The 15736-nt window shown below is 32.1% G+C and overlaps 1 protein-coding gene across 1 annotated transcript in view; it reads left to right on the top strand.

Moving 5' to 3' along the window:
• SHOC1 (shortage in chiasmata 1) overlaps nucleotides 1-15736 on the top strand; it is an 80741-nt gene that overhangs the window by 62111 nt on the left and 2894 nt on the right. Inside the window, exons 17-24 of the mRNA XM_069472151.1 lie at nucleotides 1892-1961; nucleotides 3031-3209; nucleotides 4431-4548; nucleotides 5594-5705; nucleotides 7735-7856; nucleotides 11540-11633; nucleotides 14558-14689; nucleotides 14897-15046. Coding sequence (XP_069328252.1) covers nucleotides 1892-1961; nucleotides 3031-3209; nucleotides 4431-4548; nucleotides 5594-5705; nucleotides 7735-7856; nucleotides 11540-11633; nucleotides 14558-14689; nucleotides 14897-15046 — 977 coding nt within the window. The remainder of the gene's footprint in view (nucleotides 1-1891; nucleotides 1962-3030; nucleotides 3210-4430; nucleotides 4549-5593; nucleotides 5706-7734; nucleotides 7857-11539; nucleotides 11634-14557; nucleotides 14690-14896; nucleotides 15047-15736) is intronic.

The following is a 15736-nucleotide window of genomic DNA, read 5'->3' as shown; positions in this document are numbered from 1 at the left end:
ACCACCCTAGGCTATAATAACTGATTCTCTTGTCAATTTTCCTCACTAAAATGTCAGCTTCTGGAGGAGAAAGATCATACCCTAATTTGTATTCCCACCACCCAGGAAAATGCCTACAACATAGAAGGCACTCAGTAAAAGCTTATTGAATAAATGAAGGAGCCAAGGAATATCTCCCTATATACCTAGTACATACTGAGACTCATGAAAAAAATTGAACTGAAATATATACAAGTATAGCAACAAACATCTGCTCTTCAGTACAGGTAGTGATGTTAACTAATTTTAAATTATAGTAATGTGTGAATGGAAAGCTCCTTCAAGCAAGGCCTTATAAGGTGCTATTTCTTAACGAAGTTATCATGTGTCCAGAGTTCAGATTTGCAAGCTTGGATCTTATTGATTAGTTTATTCAATTTTTCAGTCCTGGAAAGATGAATTCATATTCACCAAATTCATAAGGTCCTTACTAATACCAAAGTGTTAGTTCAATAGTTAACAATTGTGGAGCTGAGACTGCCACAGTTGTCTGGAATGAGGGCAATTGGAAACAATTAAAAAAAATCAGGAAAGTGCTGAGCAATGTTAGCATTATAAAACAAAGGGATTTGGGTAACCAAAGGAATGTTTTTGCGAAGAAGTTGAGAAAAGGTTCCTGTCCATTGAGAATACTTAAACTTACTTAATAGGGTGCATTCTCCTTTGATGTCACTTAAGATACATTAACAGATTATTGATCTACATCTCTTCCTATATTTCTTCTTACCTAGGCTTCATGTTCAACACTCCTGTTACTTTTGGCATTTGGGATATATCATCACTATTCTTATTTCTTCATTTCAACAAGGTCTACTGACATAAAAATATTGAATCTATAAACCGGAAAATGTTTTTGTTCTTTTTCAGGCTGGCAACTATCTTCATTTTCTATGAGCTAGACCTATTTCCTGTCTAGTGTTAAAAAGTAAAAATGTTGTTCCATTTTCTATGTGTTTTAAAATCTAGTAATGTACTTTCTAAGTAATTAATCTGCTTTGGGGTCATAGCTCATACAAATTATTTAAGCAGATTAGGTTTTAAATAATATGAATCAACTTATGAATTATAAAAGAGAAATAGTACTCATTCCTTATTGCTACCAGAACTACTGTCATGTCAAGTAAAGTTACATGAAATTATTAACCATTACTATGTCATTATTACATCATACCTTTGTGAACTTTACATTTGACAAAAGTACACTAATAGAGTGTAGAATTTATTTAAACTAGAATTCACTATTCTTGAACTAATCATGTCTACCAAAAATAAACTGTGTGTGGCTATAGAATTTTTTGAAATTTATTATATTTTGTTTAAACATTAGTAAAATAATAAGTTTAAATTATAATTAAGAAACAAAAGTAAATCTAAGAAACAGATGATGCCCAATAAGTCTTCTGCTTCTTATACCACCAGTAGGAGGGAAAAAAAAACATTCCTATCACATTGAAATACAGTCACTTGGTTATGTACTTAAATTTTTGGCTAGACAAAAAATATAAAATCTACCATGATTTTAAGAAAATAGAATTAACTGCACAGGATTGGTGAGTGTTTAATTTTGTTCCTTTAAAATTAAGTTTTTGATCCATTTTATTATTTTACATAATAAATTTATAATTTCCATGCTCTCTCTGTATACACACACATAAGAAATATTGCCCATGGTTCAAACTTTCTGATATGCTAGACTTAGAAAAATAATTCAACAAATTGTACTTTAAGCAGTTTCCTTATTCACAGATTTCTAATTTATTTTTATAGTAATGAAATATATGACACACCAAAAAAAATGTATCTGAACAAAACACTGAAAAAATATTTTTTGTGTTACTCTTTCTTTCAACAGGCTTAATATTGACTGTCCTTCATTCAAATGAAAGAAAAGATTTTCTGGAATCTGAAAGTGTTTTAAAAGGGTAAAAATTATTTCTTCATCTATGGGGAGCAAACATACTAGTTCCACAGGAAAAGTAAATTCTTTTAGAATTTAACTTTAAAAGTTGAACAAAATCTGAAATTAATGTCTCTATCTTCTTCCTGAAAAATGCTTTACATAGAATCCCTTAACTCACATCATTGCTTTGTGTATTATATATTATTAATGTCCAGAAATTTAGTTCAATCTCATTTTAATATCCCCAAATTATTATTCTTATTGTTATTGTTAATACAGAAGTACCTATTTAGACTTACCCTTGTCTTTACCAGTTTCTTTGCTCAGCATTGTTTTTTACATCTCCTTTCTTCTGGGCTCTCCTTCTTCCTGAAGTACATCCTTTAGAAATTCTTTCCATGGGAGCCTGCTAATAATAAATCTAGTATTGACTTGTCTTAAAATGTCTTTATGTTGTCTTACCATACATAGAAATTATTTATTTCTAATATTAGGATCCAAATAATAAAAAAGATATAAATCAAACAGAAGCCCATAAAAACTGGACATAAATACTTTTTAACTTCTAGATTGCTCTAGATAGAAAGCAGCAGTAGAGAGTTTTAATTGTAGTAGGTGATATGTTGTATGAAATTTGAAGATGGTAATGCTAAACTTAATATTTATGTCCATCTTTTTTGTTGTTATTAAATCACCTATATAACCCCATTTCAAAGTTGTCAGATAATATTCTATTATATAGATTCTTAAAGATTAATACCTTACATTTGTAAGGACATGAGATTAATTTCTCATGCTGATTTCTGTTACTGATAGTGCTCAGGTAATAAAATCGGGGTCTCTCACATTTTAGGATGTGAAGTAATCTACGTTTTTTTTATATCCTAGTGTTAAAAAGTATAATCATCAAAAAGAAAGATATATAGAGATTAACACAGTTGAAGAGCAAGATCAGCAGAAAAGACCAGTGCCTTTCCAAGATGAGTAGGCATAGATTAGAGAAGAATAGAACAGCCAGAAACGGTCACCTTTTAGGATTACAATAATGACACAAGTATAATTCCAATTTCTTGGCTTTCTTTTGTCTTCAGTACGAGTTCCTGTGTAGTTGTACATAATCAATATATTGGAGCAGATTTCCCCTGGAGTAACTTCTCATTTGTGGTGGAATACAATTATGTGGAAAATTCTTGTTGGACTAAACATTGTGAAAAGTTGAATATTCCTTACATAGCCTTTAAAGTGATTCTTCCAGACACAGTTTTAAAAAGTAAGGATATAAACCAAAATATTTTTGTTTGTTTGTTTCATTAGTATGAAAATTTTCTGTTTTCTATTTACAATCTATGGAAAGAAAATAAGCTCTGGAATTTATTAGAAGACTTGAGCTCAAGCTCTAACCCTACTACTATATATGTGCCCTTGGACAGTCTTTTAACTGTGTCTTACCTCATATTCCTCATTTGTAGAGTAAACTTTACTAATTATATGTTTTCATTCCTTTATATAACTTCTAAATATTACTTAGTGTAGAACAATTTTATTACAATTATATTCAATCTTAATCTGCTGCTTTTTTGCAATAGTATTTTTATTAATTCTTAGGAAAAAATGTGCAGTAGTATATTGACCAATTCAGAAAACTTTAATATGCAAAAAAGTTAGTATGCAAAAAAAATTATCTACAAATAGAAAAAGTCTAAAACTACTTCATATATCACTTGATTCCTTTGTATTTGTAACAGTTCACATGACTAAGGCTGTGAATTCTCAGATCCATAAATCCCATACATTTTTAATCTTAGTGCATCTCTCAATAGTTGCTATAAATTATTTTGTATCTACCTCAAATATGAGTGGGAAGCCTAAATAGATTCTGAGCATTCCAACTCAATTCCAAAAATACAATCACCAAATTGATTCTTTGGAACTGATCTTATATTTGTACAGACATTTTTTATAAATTACCTGTTATGTCATCTGCCCATTAATCTATTGAGGTATTCTTTTTTCTATTGATCTGCAAAATGTTTTTCCTGTGGGTTATAGTATATAATTTTAAATTTTGATGTAAAGTGGTATATATTTAGCAAATGTCCAATATATACTTAGGTGAATAAAGAAGGTTTCAACATTTCAGGTAGAGAATGACCCTGTTTTTTCTTTTCTTTCCTTTTTTTTTTTTTTTTAAGTGATTGTACATGTGTGAGTATAGGCAAGCAAATATATAGAAGTCTGGAAATATATACAAAACTCTGTTTTTGGTGTATAGTAGTTCTAGCAAACTCTATTAACTTTTATTCTAGGTAGAATAACATAGTTTTTATTTTCTTCTTCAGATATTTCTCTATTGTATCTGATTTTTTACACTGAATATCATTTTTATACTACTTGTACACATACATATTATTCTCATGTTTAGTAAAAATAGAAAAAGCTGGAGGATGAGTGAGAATAAAAAAGAAATATTTATAAATTTTCTCTTATTTAGGAAGCAACTTGCTGGATAGATATGGTGGTTTTCTTTTGGAAATTCATATTCCATATGTGTTTTTTGCATCTGAAGGACTTCTTCATACTCCAGAAATACTTCAGCTGTTAGAATCTAAGTAAGTTATTGACTTTATAACTTTAGCAAAGGTGTATATATAAGTTCCGACAAGCTAAATATTATGCTCTATATATGGCACCCATGTCCCTCTGATTCAAGCCTGGAATTATATCATATAAGAATAGTTTTCCAGAGGGTTTATATCAATTTATACTTCTTTCCCTATATCACACCCTCATTATTATTGAATATTATTTTTTGGTAATATTTACCTATTTTCTGGATTAAAATGATATTTAATTATTATTTAAATTTATATTTTACTTACCTTTCTTTTGTTACCAGCAAATATGAACACTTAGTGTGCTTTTTTCCTGTGAATTATATGTTCATATCTTTGGCTTGTTGGTAATATTGAGAATGAGTATTCTTATTTAGGGGGCTTTAAATACTACCTGGGAAACAAGACTATGAAGCTCTAAATGAATTTTCAAGGTTTTAGATCTTAGTTCTAAGGTCATACCAACATTGAACATTTAAAAATCATAAAACACTTTATCATAGCACACAAGTTGTCACAGGAATGTTGGATCTTGGGATGCATATCAAGGAAGGATAATTGTGCTATTGCCTTAGTCAAAAATGTAGATCCATGTTCCAAACTTTTGTTTTTATATCTTAAAGTTGTGGGATATTAATAGAAAACTATGAGCTTATAAAAGGTAGTTAAAATATAGGCCACTTTTAAGGGAAAAGAAAAGATAATTCTGATAAATGCAGAATATTTTAGCCTCATAACACAATGCTTTGATCTCATGAATTATTAAAGAGCTAGAATAAATTGGTCAGGACATTTGTAATAGCATTATGTGCAATAATATTTAACACAATACCTAAGTCAATACACATCTCAACTAATTTGTTTTATATACTGAATAAATCATAATTTTATTCCTCAAATTTATGAAGCAGAATAAATTGACATATGAAAGAAAAAGCACAATGGTTCAAATAACTTAATATGCAGGAGGACAATACAACTTTTCTTGAAGAATTTTTCTTAGCCATTTCATTATTTCACCCAAGAATATTGTATTTTACAGCTATAATATCACAGTAGTGGAGAGATGCTGCAGTGAGTCATTGAAACTCTTTGGAAGTACAGAGTATTATGTAGTGGTGACAATTGATGAACAAACTGCCATAATTTTGCAGGTAAAAATATGTAGTAAAACATATAAACTCAAATACATTAAAATATATAGAGAGCCACATAATTTGTTATTATCTTTTGTATAGGGAGCTTAACTATAATCTATTAGTGATTTCTTCTAAATTTTGCAAATGGGCTGCAAGTGCTACAATCATCCCTGTGGAAAATGACTAGTACCAACCTTTTCTGATGCCTTGTAATTTTTAACATGCTTTAAGAAGGAAAAGCAAAAAAAGAATTTTTAATATTGTTTATTGACCTATTTTTAAATATATTTATGAAATAATTATAGTCTTGAAAGCTTTACGAAAGTAAATCCCAGACATTATGTTTCTTACAAGGGGATAGTGCAATATATTAATTGAGGATTAGTAATATGGAATTTCCTTTAATATATATAGGGATTGCCTCTAAGTAAGCTCATTTTGAGAGACAGAGAGAGAGAGATTCTCTTCAAAAATCCATATAGTTTGGAATTTAAGATGTATAAATTCTTGGCTGAATCTTTCTGATATGTTTACTTGATTGGACTACCAATTGCAAAGAAATTAACTTAATGGGATGGGAGTAGGGAACAGAAACCAGATTTGATTTATGGAGTATAAATTAATGACAAACATGGTAAAATATAAGTCTGATTTGTTAAGCAAATGTTACAGTATAAGAATTATATGATGGAAAAACACCAATTTGTTAGAGAGGGTTTTTTGGGGGGGAGGGTTTTTGTTTTTGTTTTTGTTTTCTTTTATAGACAGCGTCTCACTCTGTTGCCCAGGCTAAAGTGCAGTGGCACAATCACAACTCACTACAATCTTGAACTCCGGGACCCCAGAGATCCTCCTGCCTCAGCCTTCCGAGTAGCTAGGACTCCAGGCACGCACCACTATGCCTGGCTAATTTTTTATTTTTTGTAGAGAAGGAGTCATTATTGGGCTATATTGCCCAAGCTAGTCTCCTGGCCTCAAGTCATCCTGCCACCTCGGCCTCTTAAGGTTTTTAAGAGAGATTGTGTCTTGAATATTTAAAGTTCTTAATTATTTTTCTGTTTGGCAAAACTGTTTTAATCCACAGTTACATAACTTACTGTTAGAGGAAGGACATTTTCTGAATTATTCACTCTATTGAAAATTATTTGTGTTAAATGACATGGGGATTCCATACCATTCAGTAGAGATTCCTAGGAAGTCTAATAACTGCTGCTTTCTCATCTCCCTTGAGTAAGCATGCAGTGCAGATTATCCCATAGGTTTTCAAACACACAAAAATCAAATCACGGTGGATAACAGACTTAAACCTTAGGTGCGAAACTATTAGAATTCTAGAAGAAAATGTAGGAAAGACTCTTACAGACATTGGCCTAGGCAAAGAATTTAAGAAGAAGACCCCTAAGGCAATCACAGCAACAACAAAAATAAATGAATGGGACCTGATTAAATTAAAAAGCTTCTGCACAGCCAAGGAAACAGTCACGAAAATAAACAGACAACCTACAGAATGGGAAAAAATTTTTGCATACTACACACCAGATAAAGGACTGATAACAAGAATCTATTTAGAACTCAGGAAAATTAGTAAGAAAAAATCGAACAACCCTATCAAAAAGTGGGCAAAGGACATGAATAGAAATTTTTCAAAAGAAGATATAAGAATGGCTAACAAACATATGAAAAAATGCTCAACATCTCTAATCACCAGGGAAATGCAAATCAAACACATTTTTTATTGCCTTTGAAATAGCTAGATTCACAAAGGGCATTGCCAAAATAGGGGCACTAGTAGATTACTTTCTTCATATCTAGGATCTTGGGAGATTCATGAGCCTTCTTTACTGAAGTTAGCAGTTGTTTTATGTCAATGGCAGCTTTTTCCCTACTACTTCCAGTATGATTTTAATTTTTCTATGAAATGGGAGCCCATACCCTTGCCTCTTCTCAACTTATTATTTATATGTCATAGATTCTTGAAATATGATAATAGTTTCATGACAATTGTTCAATCTAATGAATTTTTATTTTCTTTATTTTCTGATAGGACCTAGAAGAATTGAATCGTGAGAAGGCATCAGACAATATTATTATGAGACTGATGGCATTATCATTCCAATACAGCTATTGTTGGATAATTTTATACACCAAACAAACATTAAATTCAGAGTAGGTAAACATTTATTCATCTAAAGTCAAGTTCATATTTCTTAATATATTTAGTCCTCCTCTTTGAATAGAAACATCTGTGCAAATTTTCTGCTTGCTTATTTAGTTTAAGTCAAGGATTTTCAAGATGGAGGCATTATTATAGGAAAACAAATTGGAATTTTGGATATGATACATGTTCCCCTAGACATTCTGTGCAAAGCATCCTCCCTTACACCTATCTCACCAAGAATTGCTTTAAGTATTTTATTATTTTGTAATTCTGGACTTGTCTGATAAAAGATTAGTCATTCTTAAATCACTTCTTCTAAAATCTTATTAAATATACCAACTAAATAGTATCTTGCTATACTTTCTTTCATTGATGTGCTTACCTGAAAAATTACAAAAATTGCATACCAAAACATTAGCTCATCAAGTTATCATCCTATATCTCTCCTTTCCCTTATCTCTAAGTATTATGAACCCATTGCTTCCACTTTCTCCTTTTAAAAACCACCATCTGGTTTTTCTCTCCGCCTCTCAAAGCTCACTCATGACTTTCTTATGATCGTCTCTAAAAATATTTTTATCTTTCACTGCTCTGAAGTATTTAACATTGTTATCAGTGTTTTTCTTGAAACTCATCAGTTCCATAACACTTCAGTGTTTTTTGTCTTATACCTCTATACTCCTTCTGTCTTTACCTCTTCTTCATTGACCTAGTCTCCAAATATATTTGTTATGAATTCTCTTCTTTCTCCTATCCATTAGAAATCTTATCCACTCCCATAGCTTCAGTAGTCATCTCTCTGCATATAATTATTACATTTATTTCTGCAGCTGCAATCTCTCTTTGGAATTCCTGATATGCATCTCTAATTTTTATTAAATATTTCCATCCAGAAATTTTGCACTCTCAAACTTAACATGTTAAAATATGAATGTATTATATTCTCTATCCCTTCCAAACCTGCATCTTTTTTAAATCTACCCTTTAGCTATTTATAACATTGACTTTCTTTTAGTCACCAAGACTGAAAAACAGATCTCATAGATTCAACCACTGGACTTTCTCTTCCATCTATCCCCTCCCTCCCTTTATGTTACCAGCATCTTAATTCAGATTCTCATTGTTTTATGTGGACCATTATAACAAACTACCAACTGTTTTCCCACCTCCAGATGTCTCTCAGTGTTTCTGTCTATAATCTGTCATGCATTCAATTGATGTTCCTAAAACCAGGGTCTGATTATTTCACTCTGATAAGACACCTTCCCTGACTTCCTTATTATCTTCTGAATACATACAAACTACTCACCTCATAATTCAAGGTCTTCAGAATATAATCCCAACCTGTATTTTCAGGCTTAATTTTCACTGTTTTTCATTTCAACCAAAAGGACTGCTCAAACAGCTTGCAAACATGCTCTTGTTTCTCCACTTCTACTTGTGCTCATAATTTCTCTCTTCCTGTGACATTCTTTACTTCCTCCAACTATTTCATGTTATGAAATTGTGCCTACTTTTAATAACCTATTCCCAAATATCACTTTTTCTATTTGACCTTTCCTCAATACCCTACTTACGCACACAGATGTGACCTTTCCATCCTTTGAACTCCTTGACTCTTTATTTTTTCCTAATCTTTGGTATGTTCTATATTATCTTTTTGGAGTATTTTCCTTAGAGTGCTGAGCACATTGCTTTCATATCATAGATGCTTGTTAAATATTCCTTGATTGAATGAATAAATCTTTCCTACAAAATTACAAACTAGTCTTACTATTTGTTTTAATCCATTCAGTATTACATAACACATACTACATCACTCATGAGAGAAGTTTTAAAAATATTCTTTAATTTAATTATTAGAGAAGGTACAAACATCTTATCTTGACATTGCCTGTGTGATTTTTTCTTTATTGACTTTCTTATTTGACTCTATTTTTGTTTAACTGATTGTACTCTTTGTGTACAATTATTATCATGTCAGGATATGTATAAGTTAGAATATGAGTCTAAACACCTTGATTTTTATTCCTTCTTCTATTAACAAATAATCTCAAGTAAATCATTTATCCTAGTTTCTCTTTTCTACCAGAACAGAAAAATAATAATTCAGATCTAAAACCTTCATTTTGAAGACTAACAAAAGCTGTAAAGTATTTTAAGCTTTGAACTTTCATATAAAGTCTTCTGGATAAATAAATGATTTGGGAATTTTTTAAAGTTTTGCTAGATTACTGTCTACCTATAGTTGTAGTAGTACAACTGAAGTACAAGGGGAGAATGTGAAAAGATTAAAACTTACTTTTACCCATATTTTCATTAAAAAATTAATTATGTAATATTCTGAGATAGTTTTATGTAAGTTCAGGGTATTAAGAGTTATCATTTATTCACAATAATATATTATAAAAATGTAATTATTTTTAGACTTCTGGGTATCTCAGTTCTATATTTTTAGATGATTAGAACATTTAGGAAGTATCTTAAGCAGCTGACAAAATGAGATAAACTGAAAATACAAAAGAAATTGTTTTAATTACCTTAGCAGTTCATGCCATTAGTTCCTGTTTGAGTAAGAGTGTCAGAGGTCCATGAGACCAACCCCAGGTTTGGTGGTTTGCTAGGAAGACTCACAGAACTCAGCATAGTTGTATTCATGGCTACAATGTATTACAGTGCAAGGTTACAAAGCCTTATAATGCAAAGTCAGCAAGAGGAAAAAGCTCATGGGGCAAAGTCCAGAGGAAACCAGGAGGAAGCTTCCAAGAGTCCTCTCCTAGTAGAGTCACACAGGACATGCTTAATTTCCCCAGTAACAAATTGTGACACCACTTATAAAATTTTGTCTCCCAGGGAAGCTCATCACAGACACAGCGCCTAGGATTTTTATTAAGGGCTGATCACATAGGTTCCTTCTACCTAGCACTTATCAAAGTTCTAGACTCTAAGAAGGAAAGTAGGTGTTCAGCAGAAACCACAGTGTTTGTACAGTTCAGGCACAGTGACAGCCACTCCTATGGAAAGAACTTGCCTGAAAAAGAAGCCAACAAAAAGGAAAGAAGAGCCAAGAAATAGAGTGCCTTATCTCCATGACATTATTTGAGTCCCTAGATCCAGCAATGTCTTCCTCTAGACTTCTTAGTAATTTCCTTTGTTTCTTAGGGTACATAAAGTGGGTAAAAGTAGTAGAAATATCTACCCACAGTTCAACACTCATATCTGACCTGCTTAGTAACCATAGAAGAAAAAAAAAAAAGGATGCTTTTTCTAACAGTTCAGGAAAAACACGTAAGGCAGGATTCTAGGTATCCTGACTCTGGTCATATGTTCATATCTGAACCTGTTACTTTGACCAGGGGTATGGAGTATTCTAGTTGGCTAAGCTTTGGTCATATAGCCATCCATGTACCCAATAAGGGGATAGGTTAAGCTTCTCCCCACAACCCATACCTCCCCCAACACATACTCTTGGCATCCTCTAGATTTAACAGTATTATTAAAGACTGGAGGTGGAAACGTCTTTTCAAAAGAGTATAGAGTAGACAGAAAAAAACATGAGTTTGCTGTACTAGTATTGTCTTAGCCAGGTTATTCTAATAACATTATGAAATGTGGAAAACAAAATATGAGGTTTTAATAAATACAATCAGATGTCAAATGGGTAGAAGTATAATAATATAATTCTTTGTAGGTACCAACTTACAGAAAAGAGACTTCATCACCTAGCACTGATTTATGCAGCTTTGGTTTCATCTGGGCTAAACTCTGAAGAACTGGATGTGAAGGTATTCTTTTCCTATATATTTATTTATAAATATTTTTCATAAACCAACATTATACTCAAACTCAAGTGCCCAGTGAGAAAAAACATAGAGTGGATTAAAAACTGCTTAAAAGCTAAATAAAGAACATTTTCAAATTAATAAATATCTTACCATTTAAACTTCTGTTCTAAAAGCCTTTAGTTTGGCCCAGCGTCATGGTTCACACCTGTAATTATAGCACTCTGGGAGGCTGAGCAGGGAGGATTGCTTGAGGTCAGGAGTTCCAGACCAGCCTTAAGGATACCCCATCTCTACTGAAAATAGAAAAAATTAGCCGGACATGGTGGCACGCACCTGTAGTCCCAGCTACTCAGGAGGCTGAGGCAGAAGGATCGCTTGAGCCCCAGGAGTTTGAGGTTGCTGTGAGCTAGGCTGACACCATGGCACTCTAGCCCAGGCAACAAAGCAAGACTCTGTCTCAAAATAAATAAATAAAAGTCTTTATTTTAATAAATTTAAAATCATATTTATCTCTTTAGAACTACTTAGATGGATTTTATTTATCATTTTATTTTATTTTATGTTTGAAGACAGAGTCTAGCTCTGTCACCCTGAATAGAGTACAGTGGCATCATCATAGCTCACTGTAACCTCAAACTCCTGGACTCAAGCGATCCTTTTATTTCAGCCTCTCAAGTACCTGGGACTATAGGCACATGCCACAATGCCCAGCTAATTTTTCTAGTTTTAGTAGAGGTGGTCTCACTCTTGCTCAGGCTGGTCTCAAACTCCTGAGCTCAAGCAAATCTCCCACCTCAGCCTCCCAGAGTCCTAGGATTACAGATGTGAGCCACCACGCCTGGTCTACTTAGATGTTTTTTAAACATGGCAGGATATGAATAAAAATAAATATCCCTTGATGAAAAATGTTCCTTGTGAAAGATGTGCTAAGTTCTTATTTGGTGTAAAATGGAAATTTTATGACATATGAGTAGAGTAATATATTGATGATCTCTAATCAGTCTCTGCTTTGCCCTTTTTCAAAATGTCCTGCTCTGAAATGTAGACATTTGTCCAAGTTCAGGGCTCAGCGCTCTGCATTATTGCTTTACATTCTTGCCTTTATGAACTCAGACACTTCCACAGCTTTCATTTCTGAGTATAATTCTTAAATTTTTCCTGACATTTCTCAAGGTCTGCTCCTTTAGGACATGAATATCCCACAAGTACCTTAAACTCTACCTGTCCAAAACACTTCTTATCCTTTCTCAGGCTTAGTTTATGACATCACTATTCTAATATAATTAGTAGCTAAATCTTTTTAACTCTGCAGTGTCTCTAGTATGTCTCTCCTTCTACTCCCTCTGCTATTTCCCTAAATTCAGGCCTTCATTGATTCTCACTTGGATTTTAAAATATTAATAACTTCCTAACTAATCTCCCTTTTTCTACTCTTTCCCCACTCCAATTCATCATATATAGACACCAATTATGCTTCTGAAATACAGTCGTAAATATTTCACTCCCTAGATTGTAAGTTTCTAAAGGTGAGGAAACATGTTTATTCATTCTTGTATTCCTGGCACCTAGCACAATGCCAAGTACATAGTGGGCTCTTAATAAATATTTGAATTTCTTGGTCAAAGACCTTCTATAGCTTCTTACTTCATTCAACACAGAGTTCAAACTCAGCTGGATTCAAACTCCTCCACAATTTGGCCGTTAGTAATTTTTCCTTTAACATTTTATTCACCATTTTCTGAATATGCCCCGACACTGTCACCTCTCAGCCACTGCACAATCATATCCTTCTGGCCTGCCTTCCCCCAGGAATGCTATTACCTCCATCCCCTTACCACTAGCTATCAGAGTTCTGCTTATCTTTAGTTGCCTAGCTCAAACACTATCTCCTTTAAGAACTTTGCTCCAATCATACCCTCTCAGGATAAATCTCTTCTTCTCCCATTCTCCCAATAATACTTTGTGCCTTTATTATAGTATGCAGTATATCCTCCACCCTGAAGGGTAAGAACTAGGTCTATTTTACTTGTTAAACCTGTAGTAGCTAGCACAGTGCTTTGTGCAAAGCAAAAACATTCAACACACATTTATTAATATCTACTAGGTAGAATTCACTCAAAGCACACCTCTTAAGAAAAGCAACAAATAATCTGTTTGATACTTTTGTTCCTATGATGCACACTAAACCTGGAAATAAAATTCTTAGAAAAGTTATCTAATAAATGAATGGCAAATGTAAATCTGTCTCATTTATCCATTCAAGTGAGGTTTCACCACTTATTTACCTTCTTCTCTTCCCAGCTCATAGTAAATAGCTATATGCAAAATATGCTTTAGAAATTATTTTTCTTCTCGTACATGGGACATACGATACCAGTGAGTGATACTGTATTCAGGTACAATGACGTGGCTCAGAGCATGCTCCTAGGAAGGCATTCAAGAGTGAAACAGTACTGCCCAGGAACAATCCATTCCAAACAAACGTCTGCTCCTACCTGAGTCAAACTATTCCAAAAGCTTTTCAAGTTTTACATAGTAATCTCAAAAATAGGTCATTTTTCCATTGAAAATAGCAAACATTATTAGTGATATTCATATTGCTGTTTCTTCTAATAGAGAAGATGAAATATAACACTATATATATCTTTCAAGACTTTATTAATAAATGCCAAATGAAAATGGAAACAATTTCATTCTAAAAATTGAAAAATACAAAGATATCATATTTAAAGAAGGAAAAAAATTGGTTATACTCACAAATAAAATGTTCTGGATTTCACATAGATAAATCAATATATTATATCTAAAAGTGTTAAAATTAGAATTTGTTTTAATTTTCTCTTCTAATTACAAACTATTTTTGAGTTCTACATTTTGCTTCCTAATATTTCCTATAATCTAACATATAAAAATATATTTTTTAGCTTATAATTTCCCCAGGAGTAGAAGAGACAGCACTGATAATTCGACAAATTGCTGACCACAATTTAATGACCTCGAAGAGAGATCCTCGTGAATGTTTGGATAAATCCTGGCTTGAAGTTTCACCATCTAAGGTTTATTTTCTAAATGTATAAATTAGATATTTTCAAGGCAAATATAAACACATGTACTTGAATTTCCTTTCTGGTAACATTTTTTTCCCAGGTGTCCCAAATTGAGGTAGGTGCAATGACAAAAATTTTAATCTGCTGCAGTGAGTAGAATAAAATGGATCACTTTCAAGAAACCATTGGCTGATTATTCCTTAAACTCTTTTCTAGGAAGAAATGTACTTACTTGATTTTCCATGTATTAACCCATTGGTGGCTCAGCTCATGTTAAATAAAGGACCTTCACTGCATTGGATATTATTAGCAACTCTGTGTCAACTTCAGGAACTCCTACCTGAAGTTCCAGAGAAAGTGTTAAAGGTTAGTTGTTTGAGATCTATATTCTTATCTGAATTTACTTTCTTTCGATTTGAGCATCTATTTTTACCTTAGGGTTTTTAAAATGAAGGTATCCAAGTTTAATTGTTTTGGACTTCACATAACAAAGAAATAATTTACTGGAACTATATTCCATATAGAATTTGCATTAGCTATCAATCATATTATATATTTTAAAGCTATTTTACATAGATAATTCAGTATAGTTTGTCACACATTAAATTGTTTGAAATATTATTATGCCCACAAATAATTCAATTATGTACTTGTACTCTATTCACATGTCTTTATAGTACCTCTTCCCAACAATCCTGACACGCCTGTCATTATAGCAGTAAAAAGAACTTTAGCCTTATTGGTGATATTTTAAAATTTTTATCAAGGAAATAATGTTAATTTATAACTTATATAACTAAAAATTCTGTTATATTTGCTGTGAACCTAAAACTGTTCTGAAAAATAGGCTATTTAAAAATTCTATTACAAGTGATTAGAAAATAGATGCAAATTATGTTTTTATTTTAATAGAACCTAATTATTTTATGTTCTTAAGACCTGAATCACTATAATATTTATGAATAGCCTACTTATTTATATTTTCCTTCTTTCTATATAGATAAGCATCATTATTTCTATTTACTAAACTGATGTTTGTATTGTATTATATTGATT

This window comes from Eulemur rufifrons, chromosome 7 (genome assembly GCF_041146395.1).
Source record: "Eulemur rufifrons isolate Redbay chromosome 7, OSU_ERuf_1, whole genome shotgun sequence".
NCBI lineage: Eukaryota > Metazoa > Chordata > Mammalia > Primates > Lemuridae > Eulemur > Eulemur rufifrons.
Note: the sequence above shows the minus strand (reverse complement) of the source record. Positions and strands in the feature narration are given on the sequence as shown.